The 17,433-nt window shown below is 39.7% G+C and overlaps 1 protein-coding gene across 10 annotated transcripts in view; it reads right to left on the reverse strand.

Moving 5' to 3' along the window:
• Positions 1–17,433, reverse strand: part of fgfr3 (fibroblast growth factor receptor 3) — a 45,754-nt gene that overhangs the window by 14,354 nt on the left and 13,967 nt on the right. For 5 of the 10 annotated variants that reach the window (XM_077237430.1, XM_077237429.1, XM_077237431.1 and 2 more), the window contains exons 3-7: positions 13,580–13,846; positions 10,365–10,430; positions 7,023–7,192; positions 1,376–1,499; positions 1,103–1,293 (exon numbers count right to left, since the gene is read on the reverse strand). In XM_077237430.1, coding sequence (XP_077093545.1) covers positions 1,103–1,293; positions 1,376–1,499; positions 7,023–7,192; positions 10,365–10,430; positions 13,580–13,846 — 818 coding nt within the window. The remainder of the gene's footprint in view (positions 1–1,102; positions 1,294–1,375; positions 1,500–7,022; positions 7,193–10,364; positions 10,431–13,579; positions 13,847–17,433) is intronic. The other 5 variants (XM_077237435.1, XM_077237436.1, XM_077237434.1 and 2 more) reach the window with 1 other exon arrangement.

Raw genomic sequence — 17,433 nt, forward strand, 5'->3', positions numbered from 1 at the left:
AAATACTATTAGCTCTTGAAAAATGAAGCCCATGAAGATGCAGTCACCAAATTTTATGGCTCTTTATTTACATCAAAAAATGACATGATGAGAGAGGCGGAACAAGCTCAGGAAATGTTGCGAGCTGGATTCAAACTCGTTTCACCTGCACTGGCGCCACAGCTCAACACGCTAACTGCTAGGCAATTGACGTCTCTGTATGTTATAATTAAACGCTCAAATATTGTCTTTAGCCCCTTAGTCCACACATATCTGTTTCTGTATTTCTTTCAGATGCTTCATTTGCTTTATTCTCTGTTTCCGTTCTTTCCCTTGATCGTAGGCGTTGCGCCACACATGATTTGTCGCTCAGCACTCTCAGTCTGGGAGGGCTGGGGAAGGCTTTAGAGGGTGCGCAGATGAGACTGCGGGGAAGGGAAAAGCCGCCGCGCGGCTCCCAGTAAAATACTGTTTCAATTATGTGGGAGTCTAAAATAGCGTGGCGGTCTGGCCAGCCGACGCACTCCCCTCCTCTGCCTGCTGACTCGGCCCTTCCCTCGCTTCCCGCACTCATTTTTTCCATGGCTTTTTCGGGAGCCTCTTCCCTCGTTCCCTCCCTCCTTCTCTAAAGAGAGAGTGGGGCAGCACAGCTAATGGCTGTCTCCCTGCGCGACGCCACCGCGGCGGTTAGCTTAGCCCAAAACAGATGTCTGCCTCCTCTCTCACTCCTCTGAGAGGAAAAAGAGAGCGAGAGCCCCCTAATTCTCCAGTTGCAGAGAGCCTATAGTGAGATGCTAACATGGGTGGGATTAGGAGTTGGAGGGAGGTGCTCTAAGACTCACTCAAAGCTCACATGAGACTTAATATGTGGTTTAATTTAAGCTGCACTTGGAGACATTTTGAAAAATAAAATGCCTTCAACAATGTTCTATTCTAACAAGCACAAGCTAACAGTGTTTTCATAATTAAATTGTGTCCTCTGGGAAAAGCACACTACAAAAGTTTTTGAAACAGAAAGTTATTCATAAATAAAAGTATTTGACGTAAAAAACAAAGTTGAATCATTCTCTTAAAAGTGGTTCATTCATGAATTCTTCTGATGTGCCAGTATAGATGACTGTACCTTAAGGATGCTGACGTAGGGGGAGCCATTGGGGCCATAATGGCTTCCGTTCACCTCGATGTGTTTGAGCCACTGGATGTGTGGCTGAGCATCACTGTACACCTTACAGTGAAACTCCACGTCACTGCCAACCACCACTGTCTGATTGGCCGGGAGTCCCGCCTGTAGGATTGGCCGGTGAGGAGAACGTTCTGATTGGACAAGAGATGGGGACAGTCAGAGATGAAGTTAAGTTTAAGGTAAAGGTTAAATGTGTGTGTTGCATGTTCATACCCAGCACGTCGAGTTGGTAAGTGTGTTTGATTGTCCCGTATTTGTTCTGCACCACACATGTGTAGTTCCCTCGGTCAGAAGGAACGGCGCTCTCCATGACCAAACTCCACTGCTGATCCCTCAACTAGAGAGAGAGGATGACAGAGACAGAGAGAGGTTTAATAATAAAGTGGGATGTTACATAAGAGGTCCACTTGAATCCTTCCTCAGGTTTTTCTGTTAGCTGAAGAAAAGCAGGTGCTAAATTATCTGTGTCTGTATAACGTTATGAGTAAGATCCACTGTGCTGATAAATCTAAATTGAATTAGAATTATGGAACCAAACAGAATGCAAAATTGCAATTCAATTTAAGGAAGTAGAATTAAAATTAATTGAAATTAATAAACCAGATTTTTTAAAACTAGAAACATATTAACATATTAAGCCTTTCAGATTAGATGATAGATAGATGGATGGATGGATGGATGGATGGATGGATGGATGGATGGATGGATGGATGGATGGATGGATGGATGGATGGATGGATAGATAGATAGATAGATAGATAGATAGATAGATAGATAGATAGATAGATAGATAGATAGATAGATGGGTCCTTCACCTCACACACACACACACACACACACACACACACACACACACACACACACACACACACACACACACATCCATTCATTCATTCATAGAGCACACTCTAATTGCATATGGCACTCTCTCTCTCTCTCTCTCGCGCACACACTGTCTCTTTCTCATTCCTTCTCTACGTACTTCGAAGGTCTGAGTGGAAAAAAAATTAACTGTGTAAATATTATGGGCTGTGTTTTTAACAGTTGCATGGTAACACCAACTGAGAGGGCAACACACACATAGACAAACACACATGCCTAAGAAAGTTGGCAAGGGCGCCTGTGCCCCCTGCACTCCTCCTCCTCCCCCTTGTCTTCTGGATCCTCACCTCCTCTCGGCTCGTTCTCGCTGGCTCACTCTCACACAGTGAGCCTTTGGTGTTTGCTGATTGACACGGTATGAGAAATGTGTGTGTGTGTGTATGTATGGGAGTAGTTGGCATATGTGTCCATTGACTTTTTTAAATCAAGATTTTAGGTTGAAATTAATAAATGTATGAGGGAAAATATAGTATATTGAGTGTCCTGTAACTAGTGAACACCTTTCTGTTAACTAGTTCATTTTACTGTAAACTATCCTGCATTGAGACAAAATCATTTTTTAAAATATTTAATTTAGTCTCTCAGCCATTAAAAGGTCATAAAGACTACTACTACTACATAATAAAAGAGCAGGCAAAATGCTGTTCAAATAGTTAAACTGAATGAAATAAACTTTCATAATAGTTGCTAAACGGTATTTAGAAGGGCTTTAGCCCACTAAAATAATCTGAAATTAACTATAAATTAACCCTTAAAATCAGTGATTAAATTATATCATGTTCTTTTATTTATTTTTTATTCAATTGTTGGTCGACCAAGAATTAAACCTTGGACTAAAGGCAAGAAATATTCCTCTGAGCTACATCAGCTCATGCTCAGGTTGGAAGCTGAGCCCCCTTGGACTGAAATCCTGGTTAACTTCCCAAAAGTATTTAATGTCAGCTACTCATGTCCAATGAGAGTATGAGAGGGCAAGAGTTTAATTTAGGACCCGATCTTACTTGACATTGACATTTTCTGTGTAAGTCATTTATCTCAATGTGTCTGCTGAAAAGAAATGCTGTGAGGAATTCTCAGCTGTTCCTCAATCTACTCGGGCTCCTTATACAGAGGGAACGGGAGGAAGGGGTTAGTGCATTTATCCCTCCCTTCATCAAAAGATAAGAGCTAAAAATGTTATGATTTTGTGCTGTACCCTTCTGATTCAGACACAGAAAAAAAACAAAAAACAGCACGAGAATGACCCAAGTCAAGGTTCGATAATCAGTCGAAAAGCACTGCTCAAATTCCTCCCGGCATCATGCTGTTAACATATTGAGCCTCTTTAACTCTGATGTCAGACTGGGGTTAGGAGTTAAAACTAGTGCGGTGGATATTCATTCAGTTCAACTGAATTGTGACAGAAATTCAGAGAATATTGGGAGTAAAGGGACTCAGGAGGTGGCAAGAAGCTCAGATCTCTCTTGAGTATGTGTGTGTTTGTGTGTATGTGTATGTCCAGGATTTATGACTGTGTCAAAGCGGTGCGGGCTCCTTCCGATTGTGGTTCTGTTTAATTTGACCCACAGAGACAGGAAGCAAAAACAACTGACCCCAGGGCTAGTCATTAAAACGACAAAACTGTTTCTCCATCTCTCTTCTCAATAGAAAGTGGTACAGTAGTTTTACTGGAAACAACATGTTTCACCATTAAAATAAGCCATCGATATTGTACAGACGGCCGGGGTCACTGTGATTTTCCCAAGTAAGACATATTTTGTTGATCCTGGAACAACACCCTGCTGAAAAATCCAGCATAAACCAGCATGAATTCCATGCTGGTCATGGCTGGTTTATGCTGGTATAGTGCCGGTTTAGCTGGTGGACTAGAATTGTCGTGCTGTTCTCAAGCTGTCAGTCACTGAATCCAAAAAAGTGTATAGTAAAAGGTGTAATTGCAGTAAGGAGCATGAAATCTTGTAGTAGACAATAGTTATAGCATGCACTTTCATCAATTGCTGAAAGATAATTAATTCAACTAAACTCAAGGGCCAAGTGCCCAACTAAAGAGAACACTATCATCATAATGGTGACTTCAAACAGACTTCAACAACTTACAGACATGTACCATTATAAAATAAATAAAGCAAAAATTAGTTAATAATAAATGCACATGGTGATGATGTTTTTGGAGTTGTTTAATCATCACCTGGTGAGATCCTATCTTATGAAAACTAATTTTGCTCTGCCAATAAAAATGTAACCTACATTTTTTTTTCTTAATTAAACAATTTATTACAATTAACTGAATAATTGTCTTGGTCTTTATTTAACTACGAACACATACTAAGAAACGTGATATGTAACACATACATGAGTTTTGTTGTGGCCTTGCTGGGATCATACCAGCACACAGTAGATAACATATACTGGTCCACCAGCACAGCAGCTTCCCATGCAGTGGACCAGCAAACCATCAACCAGCATCCCATTCTGGGAACCAGTAACCAGCATTTCATGTTGGGGCCAGCAAACCATCAACCAGCAGAACATAAACTCATGCTGGTCCCAGCATATAAAACATACCTTATGCTGGTCACCAGCAATGCTGGATTTTTCAGCAGGGTACCCACAACTTATCCAAGCATTCAAGTGGGATAGAACATCGCTAAATTACACACTTGACTTTTAAACATATTTTTACACATTAATGAATAACTAATTGCACCCAAGCACTGGCTTACAAACAAAAAAGAGACATTTGTCTGTGGATTAGAGATTCAGCATTTCATTACTGATGCTCCAAGCATGGTGGTCCCACAGAGAACTGCGACTGAAATTGAGTCATCTCTCGGAGGACGTAACAGTCTTTCTCCACTCGCTCGTAAATTGAGCTGTTGAATATGTTGCGAGCTGCACACGCTCTCAAATGCAGTATTTTCACAAAACATCAGTGTGTATGTGTTCGTGAGGTGTGACTAACCCACAGTGCCACAGATTAGCATTCTAACAATGCGATTTCGGCTGCAATATGTGAGCATGACAAAAAACACGCAATCCCCCTGTCAATCAAGATCTCTAAATCGCCACGGCAACACCCTCTCAGAACCTCCCCCTTCTGATGACTCAATAGAGAGGTGACCTCTGACCTTACAACCCTGCCAGTCAGGGATGGAAAGTGTCTGAGGTGTGTGTGTCTGTTTGTAAGTGTGTGTTTGTGTTAATGTGTGAGTGGCTCTTTGAAGAGGAAAGCTGTGGGAAAGTCAACTGTCTAAACAAAGCCATGGATCGTTTCAAACAATGAGAGTACGGCATGTGACTCATTTTCTTGCATTTAAAACTCATTCTGCAATCTTAACGCACTTAGTCAGCAATTAATGTCGCCAAAGAGGTAGTCAAACTTGCAGCCAGCTCCAGCGCCAATAGAAACATAATCACACCATTATTGTTCCCCTTGCCATGCAGAAAAGAGCTTTAAGATGCTGATCTCCTAGAGAAATCCTCATGTTTAATTTAGCATGACATTCTGCATTTTAACACATCTTTGAGTGTGTTATCAAGCCATCAGGCCTGTCATATCCACACACACACAAGGGAAGCACAACTACTTTCACATATATATATATATATAAGAGCAGTGACTTTTAGCCTTGGTCTTAATAGAGACAGAAGACATTTAGGGTGAGCTGTCAAGCCCCTGTGTATGTGTGTGTTAAATAAAGCTATTATGATGCTGTCACAGATCGCTATGCCAACAGCGACTGTGCCGATGCGGAGGCCAGGTCTAGAATAAAGGATGACCCTGGGTCAGTGCGGACCCCTGGTGTGTGTATACGTGTGTGTTTTTGTAAGGGCGGGATGGTCACTCTATGGCTATGGAGAGTTGAAGAGGTCAATGTTTTGTTTCTAAATGTCTCTCTTAGGAGACATTGGTTATATTCTATGCGTACAGGTCAATGCAAAGCAAGGCTGTGTTAAAGAATCTAATTGTGTGAATGCGTGTGTGTGTGTGCAAAAGTCACTCAGAAGGTCCCAGTTGTTGACTTAGTTTCAGGGTTTTCCCTTAAAAAATTCTGTTAATTTACAAACAAATGAGGCAATTGTTGACATACAGTTGTAGTATACTGCTATAAAACAAATGTGGATGACATCAGAAGAGCTTGATGAGAAACACTTCATATTGAGATTTTCATATCTTGGCAAATCTAGTAAAAACTACTACAGTTTGAAATCTAATCTGAAACTCCATAGGACATGTGTGAAATTACTGGTGTCTTTTTCTCAAGAGTAAATTCTGTATATGTGTTTAGTAAAAGTATCAATTTGTTCTCAATGCTAGCTAGAAGAAACGATTGAGAGAGAAGATCTAATTTGTGATTTTTCTTTCCTATGGGGAAATGTCTCCCTGTTAAGGAAAGTAGCGATGAATAATTCCGTCATATTTAAATGTATAGTTCATCCTAAAATGTAAATTCTGTCATCATTAACCCACACTCATGTAGCTCCAAACCTGTATCACCTGTATGACTTTGAACAGTTTTGGTCACCATTGACTGAAAAAAGAAAAAGAAAACCCTAAACAAGAAAAAAAAAGGGGGGGGGGGATTAGTGCTGAGAAGCAAAAACCCTGAGAGATGAAAGATTGGTAATAAAAATAAAAATAATCGAAAGAATCAGTGGACGCCCTCCAATACACGTCACAAACAACACCCGCACACAAACGCATCGACACATAAATAACAAGACCACACAGAACTTTGTGTTCCTCTGCTCTTTCACAGAGAAGCAGCAACAGGTGGACGTATCCTCTAGAGGCGACAAGCAAATAAACTCCAGAGAGAGAGAAAGAGAGAGAGAGCTCTTGAAGGAGCAGATGTTGAGGATCTGCGTAAATTATTACTAATTGCTGACTCTTATTATCTGTAATCCTAAACACACAATCACATATTTGCACATACACACATGGACATGTTCTTAATCGATATTCCTATTGCCTTACTTTAATCCCGCCCATTCTCTGCTCTCCTTTGAATTCCTTGCCATTTTTCAGCCAATGGATGGTGGGCGTGGGGTTGCCAGCAGCAGGACAACGGAACTTCACCGTATTGGCGGCAGGAACGGCCAACAATTTCTTCTCCATCCGGTCGGAACGGGTCCAGTATGGAGCTTCTGTTGGACAGAAATATAAATATGAGAATCAAATCACATGCTGCTGAAAATATAAACTATAACTTATGTTATGAAAGTTTCCCAAAACATTTCAATGTACAGAACATGAATGCATAGGTGCAAATGGAGCTCTATATAAGTGTATGTTGACATGCAGTTCTATTATTGAGGGGGTAGGGTGTTCCCTCTCCGGGAGTCTTCGTGTGGGTGAATGTTTATGGAAAGATTTTTCTTGTGCGCTCTGTGGCAGCGTCAGACTGGCTGCCTAATTCCCAGACTGAATTAAAATTTGTTTGGAAAAGCAAACACACTTACATACACTCTTACATGAGTGTGAGGAGTGTGCTCTTGCAGACAGAAATCTAAAAGATTCCCAGTGTTAAATCTTGTGATTCTTAATAATAACAGCCTATTATAATAACGGACCAAATTTCCTTCATTTAATCTTCCCACAAATTTAGTATATAATGTTGACTGTCATGTGGTCGGGTCTGTGTTTATGCTTCCTAGTAACTAATGCCAAATATCAGAGCATAAATACTTACAGTAACATTCTTTAGCTAAAATAATAATAGTCATTATTTTCATTTTCAGTCAAGTCTTGTACTTTGTAAGTGTGTGTGCGTCTTAAAGAGAATGAGTAAACATACTTTCATCCCTCCTCAAACAATTAACTCCAGATCCGATCAACCCGCGAACTTGGCGATTAAACCCACAGACGCCACATTTCGCTCCAGACATACATGCAAGCTCACAAACACACATCTGTGAGCGCACACACACACATACACACAATAAACCCATTAACTAGACTGAATATTATTCTCTTGTGCATTATTCGCTCACACTATCAGATTGTGAATGTGAAGGGTGACTGGCAGGCTGGCATTTCCTTTGGCATAACTGACACACTGATGCCTACATACATACAACACACACACACACACACACACACACACACACACACACACACACACACACACACACACACACACACACACACACACACACACACACACACACACACAAACACACACACACACACACACACACACACACAAACACACAAAAAAAACACACAAACACACAAAAAAAACACACAAACACACAAACACACACACACACACACACACACACACACACACACACACACACACACACACACACACACACACACACACACACACACACACACACACACACACACACACACACACACACTCTCTCTCCCTCTCCCAGTTTGCGCTGCATACTCAAATGGTCAGTGGAACTGTTAGGAGAAATCAGCATGGACCTGGCTCCTGTGTGTGTGTGTGTGTGTGTGTGTGTGTGTGTGTGTGTGTGTGTGTGTGTGTGTGTGTGTGTGTGTGTGTGTGTGTGTGTGTGTGGTTTGGTATTTTATGGAGTTCAATACAGACAATTTGAGCTTTGAAGTGGGAACCGCAAATCTACAGTGACCCAACTTTTTTTTTTCCATTTCTTTTATTCTACAGCCAAAAAAAAGCCATCAAAGTGCAGTTCAACTCCACACAGCTGATATTACGCACAGCTTGCTTCAGTCAGCCAAACTGAGAGCAGTAACCAGCACTGCATCATTAAGATATTACAGAATGATGTCATCAGATGTCACACGACCTCAACTCTTCTCAAATGTTCCAGAGAGCCCAGACCTCACAGCTCTCAGCTCCAGTGTTCTCTCATCTCTCTCTCTTTCTTAATTAGAGCTGGATTACTGGTCATTAAACTCTAAAGGGGTTTTGGTTTTTCACTAAATCCCTCGTTTCATGCCCTCCCCTCAACCCTGAGACCCTCCCCCAACCCCGATCCCACCACAACAGACAGAAGTGTTAGCTTTCCCTATCCCTCTCTCTTTCTTTAAGGAATCACAAATAAGATCTCTTTCAAATCTCAGTTGGTACTCCTACAAAGCAATGATATTAAATAAAGATCAAATAGAGAATGTCTCGTGCATCTCAAATTTTTCCCTCTGAGAAAGACTCACAGCAATCTTGTATGTGTGTAATCTAAAGTTTCAGAGATTCTGTGTTATTTTACTATTATTTATATATGTACTATTACAATATGTTGTTTAATTAGCTTTAATTTTCATATTTTCAGTTTTTATTTTAATTTTTGTTTAGGTTTGAATAATTTTAATATGCGCTTTTGGCAGCTGTATTAGTTTAAAAAAAAAAGTAAGTTCGTTTTAGTTGTGATACTTCAGCTTATTAAACTTATTTATTTCAGTAAGTTCCCGAGGCAACGTTTCTAATTTTTCAAGTTTAAGTTTTCCATCTATTATTTATTATTTATTTCATTTTAACTTTATTTCAATTACCAAAACATATTTTTTTATAGTTTTAGTTAACAACAACAACATTGGAGAGATCTTAATGTGCTCAGTTTTTCCAAGATATCAAAGTCTGAGATATCAATGTTTACTCAAACGTTTCATTTACTCAAACTATGCATTTGATTGATTTATCTCTATACACTTATTCTAAAAAAATAAATAAATTCATTTGTCTCTATTTGTATTTCTAAGGGATTATGTAAAACATAACTGTCTGATCTTCCTTAATTCTGCTGAGCTTTGAAAGAGCAAAGTTTCTTGTCTTGCCTGATTAGTCACCAAAACCTTCTTTTCAATTAACCTTTTGAAAATGGTTAACAAGCAACTTTAAACAAATCACTGGATCATTCTTTGGGCATGACTGATTTGAAATATGGATAACATCAGATATTCTGATTCTCTTGCTACAGTATACTGACATGTTTGCCTGTATAGACATTTATCAGAATGTGTTAAATATCATTTGGGTCACTGAAATGAACACTAAAAATCTGAAATCTTCCTCTAGTTTCTTTCTTTAGTTGTTATACACATAGTTGAAGATATTGTAGCTTTTTCTGAATTTTTTTGTGACATTTCAGTTGATGCTATTAGACTTTATTAGAGTATTTTTCTTCTTTTCCTTTCTTCTCTCTCCATCTCTCGTGAGAATTTGCATTTTTGTATCAAGTGGGGGAAAAGTAGCTGATGAAATGAAATGCAACCTATCCCCAGCTAAGAAAGATAGCAATCACATGCATTTATTGCAAAACAGAGACACCTCATGAAATATCAATCAAAAAAGAGGAATGAAATGAGAAATAAGAGGGTGAAACACACCATTTCCATTACCTGCATCGTCCTCATCTTCATCATAGTCCTCATCATCACCAGAGGACAGCGAATCTAAGAGAGACAGGGAGATGGAGAGAGCCATCTTATTACTACACCGCACAGTGGCCTTTCTGTATGAACAATGAACCTATTCATATGATCTGCAAAATGAGGAAAATAAACTGATAACAAATCAAAACCAATTACTGCACACACACACACACCCTCAAACACACAGAGCGGTTAATGGATGGCAGATGTTAGCGGAGATTCAGTGAGATTTCTGACAACAGCTGTATTTTTACACACGTCCTGAAATACACACACAAAACACACACTCCCGTATCCTGCTTCTAAATGAACTTATTCAGAGGGAGAAAAACACCACTATGACCCTGAAAAAGAGATTATTCTGTCTTCAGCTCCTACTCTGTGAACATTTACACAGGTAAAACGGTACACCACACACTCCTAAAATACCATTGGAGCGTGAAATCCAACACTAGGCCTATTTAGTACTAAATATATGCTGTTACCAGACACTGTGTGTGTGTGGTGTGTGTGTGTGTGTGTGTTAGTTTACATCAGATTTATGCTATATTTAAAAAATTTTGTGGCTTTGCAGTCTTCATTGGCTACCGGCCTTTTATGTTATATATATTTTTTGAGTTATGATGGTTTGTGTTGTTGTTCTGTGGTGTTTCATGTTTTTAAAGGATTAATACACCCCAAAGTCAAAAATTGCCACAACGTCACTGAAAAAACCCTTGCAAACCAATGTTTCATGACATTGATGTCAAACCTGGCGTAAAGCATCTTAAGACATATGCTTCATGCATACCACTTTATTTACAAAATATTAATCTTCAACGCGCGTTCACAAGAGCACAACGAAGCATGAGTGTTGACGCGAGAGCAGACGTTGTTGCCTATTTTGTAAATAAAGTGGTAAATTATGTTTTTTTTTGTGCAAACAAAGCACTTGCGTCACTTCATTAAATTGAGGTTAAACTGGAGTCACATGGATTACTTTCATGATGTCTTAACTAACTTTCTGGGTCTTGAAAGTGGTAGTTGCATATTCTGTCAATGGAGGGGCATAAAGCTCTCAGATTTCATTAAAAAGATCTTCATTTGTGTTCCGAAGATGAACGAATGTCTTACGGGTTCGGAACGACATGAGGGTGAGTAATTTTATATGAACTGTCGATGTAAAGACATGTTGTGTGTTGCATGTTGTGTCTGGTAGCTGTGTTTAGTGTTAAAGTGTGCAGAACAGGACATTGCTGCCTTGTGGACATTTTATCGGCATGCAATAATTGGTGCATGTTGTGTCCCCGTTTCCCTTTTTTTTGTCTTTCTCCAGACGATGCGAGAAGGAGAGCCGGTTTGCCCTGGCCTAACGCCAAACACATGTTGGTAAAAAAAAACTCTCCCTGTGCTCTTACTTTTCCATCTGCTTTAAATGATAAAGAGATTCCAGATAATTACATTCTAATTAGTTGTCAATGAGCAGCTCAGCTTGTGTCCTCGAGTTTACAGAACCAAAGATCACTCCACACTACCATTTAAACACACACACATTACAAACACGCACGCGCCTCACAAAAAAACAGTATGATACAGTTTTCGTTACAGTATGAACCATAGACTGTAAAAAAAGATGGACGACGCCCCTTCGTTCTCTTCCATTGGCGAGAAGTGAAGCCGCAATTGTCCCGATATGGCGCTGACATCTTGGGACTTGAGTCTGCGCAGTTGCGATTTCGGGACCAGACATGCGCAGTAGTGAGCAGGAAGTAAAGGCGCGAAATCAACGTACCGCTCTGGTCCCGCCCTCACTCTCGCTGAATCAAGCGTAAGCACGGGCCTCTACTGCAGAACAAACCATTATGTCGGTGTGAAATAATTAATTATAGAAATTTAGATATTAAATTTAAAGCTCCAATCTCCTCATTCCTCCAAAGATCCCGAAAAAAAGTCTGTTGTTGCTTCAGTGACTACTTTGCTCAGAGAACCTGTCAATCACAGCTGTCAATCATGTACGTAACAGCACCGTTTTTATAGCATCAAATAACTAACTAAAAACAAACTTATTTTAAAAACAAACACTTGAAATTACATCAGCGTGATGAAAACTACAGTAAATGACCGAAACTATCTTTGGAAAAAAGATATGTTTAGTGTAATTTAATTGTTTAGTTAGTCTCACGTCCCATTGAATAACACGGGGAGGCGGGGTTTATGAGCTATACTAGGACCGGTCACCGGGGGGCGATCGAGACGCTTTGGCTTCACTTTTCAGGGCTTGTGCGGCACGCTTGGTATGAACCAGCAGTATTTAGTATGTAAACTGTGCAAATTCAACAGCAACAGCATCAAGAGCAATTTTAAACATGTTTTTCTTAACTCATTATTTGATTGGACAGCCAAACGTTAAATTATTTTTCAATTGTTAATTTAATTATAATAAACAAATGTTCTTATTTAAAATTTTTTTTTTAAAAACACCAATTATTTATTAAATAGGAATTATTAATTAACTAAAAATTAATAAACTAACACTAGGGCTATACTAAACAGCACTCGCTGAATTAAAATCCTGTGTCAGTAATCTAGCGTGCTAACACTGAAACATGTAGCACTGCATAATGCAAACTGCACCACATACTATTTTTATATAATAACAGAAATTATACAGTATATTGCAGAGTAAGCAATGTTGAGATTCCATTCTTCAAGCTTTGTATTGTAAAAAATAATAATACCTGACAGGCCAGTTCAATGGGCCATGTGTGATGCAGAGACAAACAACAACTCTTGTGTCTATTCTAAAAATGTTCACAATGATTTTAATTTGTAGTGACCAAAATATGCTATTTTCCTCCCTACCTATCCAAAGAGGCCCTATTTTATAACACTCTCATTTTTATTCTGGTAAAACCATACACAGTTTAAAACTGCCCAGTTACTTTGGAATATTAAGCAATATGCAGCCTATGAGTGAGTGTTATTGTGCTTGTTTGATAAACGTCAAGTCAGCCTGTAGGTGTGTGCTGGGAGTATGTATCAAGACCTATTTGCTTGTTGAGAACAAGTCTGACTGGTGAGTTTCCAATGAATGTTTTGCGTGCCTGAGCTTGTGCACCAAGGTCTACTCCAGGGAAGGAACAACAAGACTGCTACTTAAGTATTATTAGAAGAGAGAAGGAGAGACTGACCGGTGACTCTGACGGTGTAGTTGCTTAGCAGCATGCTGCTGTGGGCATGTTTACAGGAGTACACCCCCGAGTCTTCATAGGAGACGTTGACGATGTGAAGCACTTTTTGCCCCATCCGGGTACGGTTGCTAGGAGACACCGTGGTGCCATCTTTCTGCCACACGATGGGTAGCAGGAAGTCATGCGGTGTGCAGGACAGATCCACGGTGTCCCCGACTCCTGCCACGTAGTCATCCAGAAACACTTCCACCTCACTCGACACCCAGTCTAACAGAGAGAAAAAAGAGAGAGACATGTTAATGAATTAAATTCAATCTGCAGTGACCGAAATGACCGAAAACAAAATATACAAAGTTAAGACACGAAACTCTAGATGGTACAGGCTGATATGTCCTTAACTCAATCCGCTTACAAACACATCATTCTTTATAGGGCGCAGCTGATTGGTTCCTGCTGTATCAGTAGACAATGAGCTTGCTGCTCAACCTTAAAATAATTTGTCAGCATTTGCTTTAGCAGTTGCAATGCACTTTCAGAAACCCTCCACCTTCCCCAGCTCCACCTGTATAGATCTGCTACGGGTAATTCATGTATGCTATATTGTACATGCCAACCATGGTAATGGATATGAGAGTTGTCATGACAGAAATGTGGATATTTGATCGGAAGTGACTTAAAGTGTGTTGAAGGCAGAGGTGGGCTGTCAGGGCCATCAGGGATCTAAAATATAAATGTAATATAATATAATATAATATATAATATAATATAATATGTAAAATATATATTTTTCATTTTTTCTGATTCATAAAGAATATGGTTATTTTTTGTGAGGCTGAGCTGGATTTTCCATATGGTCATTAAAACGCATCACAGCTCCGTGGACCAGCACTAGAAGTATAGCTACCCTTCCGTTGAAGCTGCCATTTCCCATTTGATCATAACTTTGACGGACGTGTATCATTAGCCAATCAAATTTCGATGCGCAGTGACAGAACGCCCTAAGGGCCCAGCGATGTGTCGGCGCTAGCCCCCGCTGACGTCATCAACCGTTTGAAATGTTGGCAGGTTGTGAGCAATGTCAGTGAACTGAGCTATGGCCGCTGCCTTCACACCTCTTACCGGTCCAGTTGACGATCTCCTTCGTGTGCCTTTTTCAAGGCGTATGATTGGAGAGAAGAAAGAGATCATTTAAAAAGGAAGATCTACACCTAAGCTGGATGGGCTGACCAAGGCCGGAAAAGGTTTTGTGCGGCACTTCACTGAGGGTAACTATGACCGCTATGACTGGCTAACAGCTAGCACTGAGCGGAACAGGTTATTTATCATTCACACAGGAAGTGCAGCGAGGAACGGGGTGCAGCCTTTCTTTTACTGATTATAATTAAGATACAATTTATACAAAACGAAATTCACTTTAAAGAAAGGCTTTATACAAAACAAAACTTAATAAAGCGGTCAAAATGATGTCTCTCGATATTACGCATGATTAGGCAACTCATACTGGCTGATAGGCTGATCACTTTTCATATAATCAACATAGATGAAATTGAAAAAATAACATATTGTTTAAACATAAATATGAAACTAACTTTACTTTAAATGGCTACAACACGTAGGCCTACAGTACAGAGAAATGTAATGTAATGAAATGAAATGAAATGTAAAGGGGGGGCGGGGTTTTGAATAATAATCAAATTATTGCCAGCGATCGTCGAATATTATTTTTGCCTGAAATGCCCATCCCCTACAAAATACGAAATGTCTTAATCAGACAAAATACAAGCATCATAGCATAAGAAGAAATGTAAATAAAGAAGTAAAATAAAAATACATTAAAGTAGGCCTAAATAATAAATAGAGAAATAAAAGAGGCACAGTAGCTTCTGAAGCAGGAACACAAGCATGTAGTCGCAGTTGTTGTTGATGTTAGGCTACTGATTTAGCGTGTCTGACTAGTCGACACGTGGGGTGATGACATCATCGTTTCACAAAATATGTTGGGGGGGGGGGGGGGGGGGGGGCTGCGTTACTGAAGGCCCTGACTGAAACCCCACGGTACGCTACTGGTTGAAGGTATGCATTTAATTGGTTCGATCTACAATGTAAGTATTTGTAAACTCACTGGCGTCACTGTATTATAACCGACAGCAATTCTGAACGCAAAAAGTTTTTATTCCCCACTCTACTATTGTAAGGGTGTAGAAACAGTTTGAAAATAAATCTTGCTTAGCAAGTTAGGGAAAGTTGACGTTTATATCTAGCTAACATTTAAGTAGCTAATTTAATTGTACATACAGGCGTTTGATGATAACTCATACATACCCCTGAGATTTGTTAGATATGATAGTATGTTCAGCATAAATTCCCAGGGAATAGAACCCATGTTGTACTCTTACCCTTAATTAACAGTTACTGTTGTTATTTACACTTAAATAAAAAAAATTAAAAAAAGGTTCCAAAAGGGGTGTTTCAAAGCGATGCTATAGAAGCTCCAATTTTGGCTCCCCAAAGAACCTTTCTGTGAACAGTTCTTAAAAGAAAAAAAATGTCTTAATGTGAACAATATTTTAATTATCTGAAGAAACTTTTTCCATTATAAAGTAACTTTTGGCCAATGGAAAGTTTCCATGGATGTTAGAGGTTCTTAGTGAACCATCAGTGGCAATAAAGTACCTTTATTTTTAAGAGTGTAGTAGAGTTTGACAGGCAGTGTGTTTGACAGGCATTTAATCTACAATTAATTGTAAATAACAAAATCACTGCATTTGTGCTCCAAAATTGGTCTAAAAATCACACAAACGCACAGCAGGAATAATAAACAAACAAATATTTATTAACCACCCCGGTGAACGCCATGGAGACCCCGCTGAGGTACAGAAATGCAGCATGCTGGAATAATTATTCCACCTAACACAGTTTCCTTCATTTTCCTCCAAAAAACCTGGTTTTCTTTCTGTAACATCTCTATCACTCTCTTATTCTCTCTTTTTAAAGTGACATTCATCTCTGGGAAGAGCGGTGACAGACTAACAAAGGACTGATATATTTGATAGATGTTGCGCTTGTGCGTGAGTTTATGAGGTCAGGAGTGTGTTGGCAGACGGCTTGCAGACAAGACTAAGCTTGAGTAGAATACAGAATTGGTTATATGAATTATAGATCGCCCCGCTACATGTGAACGCATACACACATGCTGTTAAGTGCAAAGTCCAAAAACACCACTCTGTCTAAGGCTGTCTGAAGGCCACGTGAAGTGTTAATATCTCTTTGATCACTTCTCATATCAGTTCTTGTGCGTTTCACTCTTGAACGCTGTCACATCTGCTTCTCCGTCCCCTTTTTCTACCTTTCATCTTGTCTTTCACTCATTTCTCTACCTCCCCCCCCCCCCCCATACCACTCGAAACCGAAGGTACCACAGCGCTGACATCAGATGGCAGCTCCTTCAGAGAATAAAATGCCACTGTGTGTGTGTGTCTATTCTATATCCTGTGAAAGAGAGGGAGTGTGTGAGCATGTGTAACATATGCTGGGCCCAGTGAAAGACACTAATGTGCGTGGGGGAAGGGGTTATAAATAAATATCATAAATGGCTACTGTGTGTTCCCATATTTCCCAGGAGGAGAGTGGAGAATAGAGCCAGTGTGAGCGCTGAGATTTTACAAGGCTGATATAGAAACCTCTTGAGGGCCACAGATCAGGTGAGATTTTGGCTTTTATGAAGACTTGGTTTACTTTGTAAGACTATGCAAGCCTCCTCAGTCACTGTGCTCCGAAATGCATAATGCAAAGTATGTATCTTTGTAGCATTTCCATTATTGCAGTTGCTCAGGTAATGTACGATACCAAAGTAT

The sequence above is a fragment of the Siphateles boraxobius genome, unplaced genomic scaffold, assembly GCF_051911475.1.
Source record: "Siphateles boraxobius isolate OS27281-9 unplaced genomic scaffold, OSU_SipBor_1 20, whole genome shotgun sequence".
In the NCBI taxonomy this organism is placed as follows: Eukaryota; Metazoa; Chordata; class Actinopteri; order Cypriniformes; family Leuciscidae; genus Siphateles; species Siphateles boraxobius.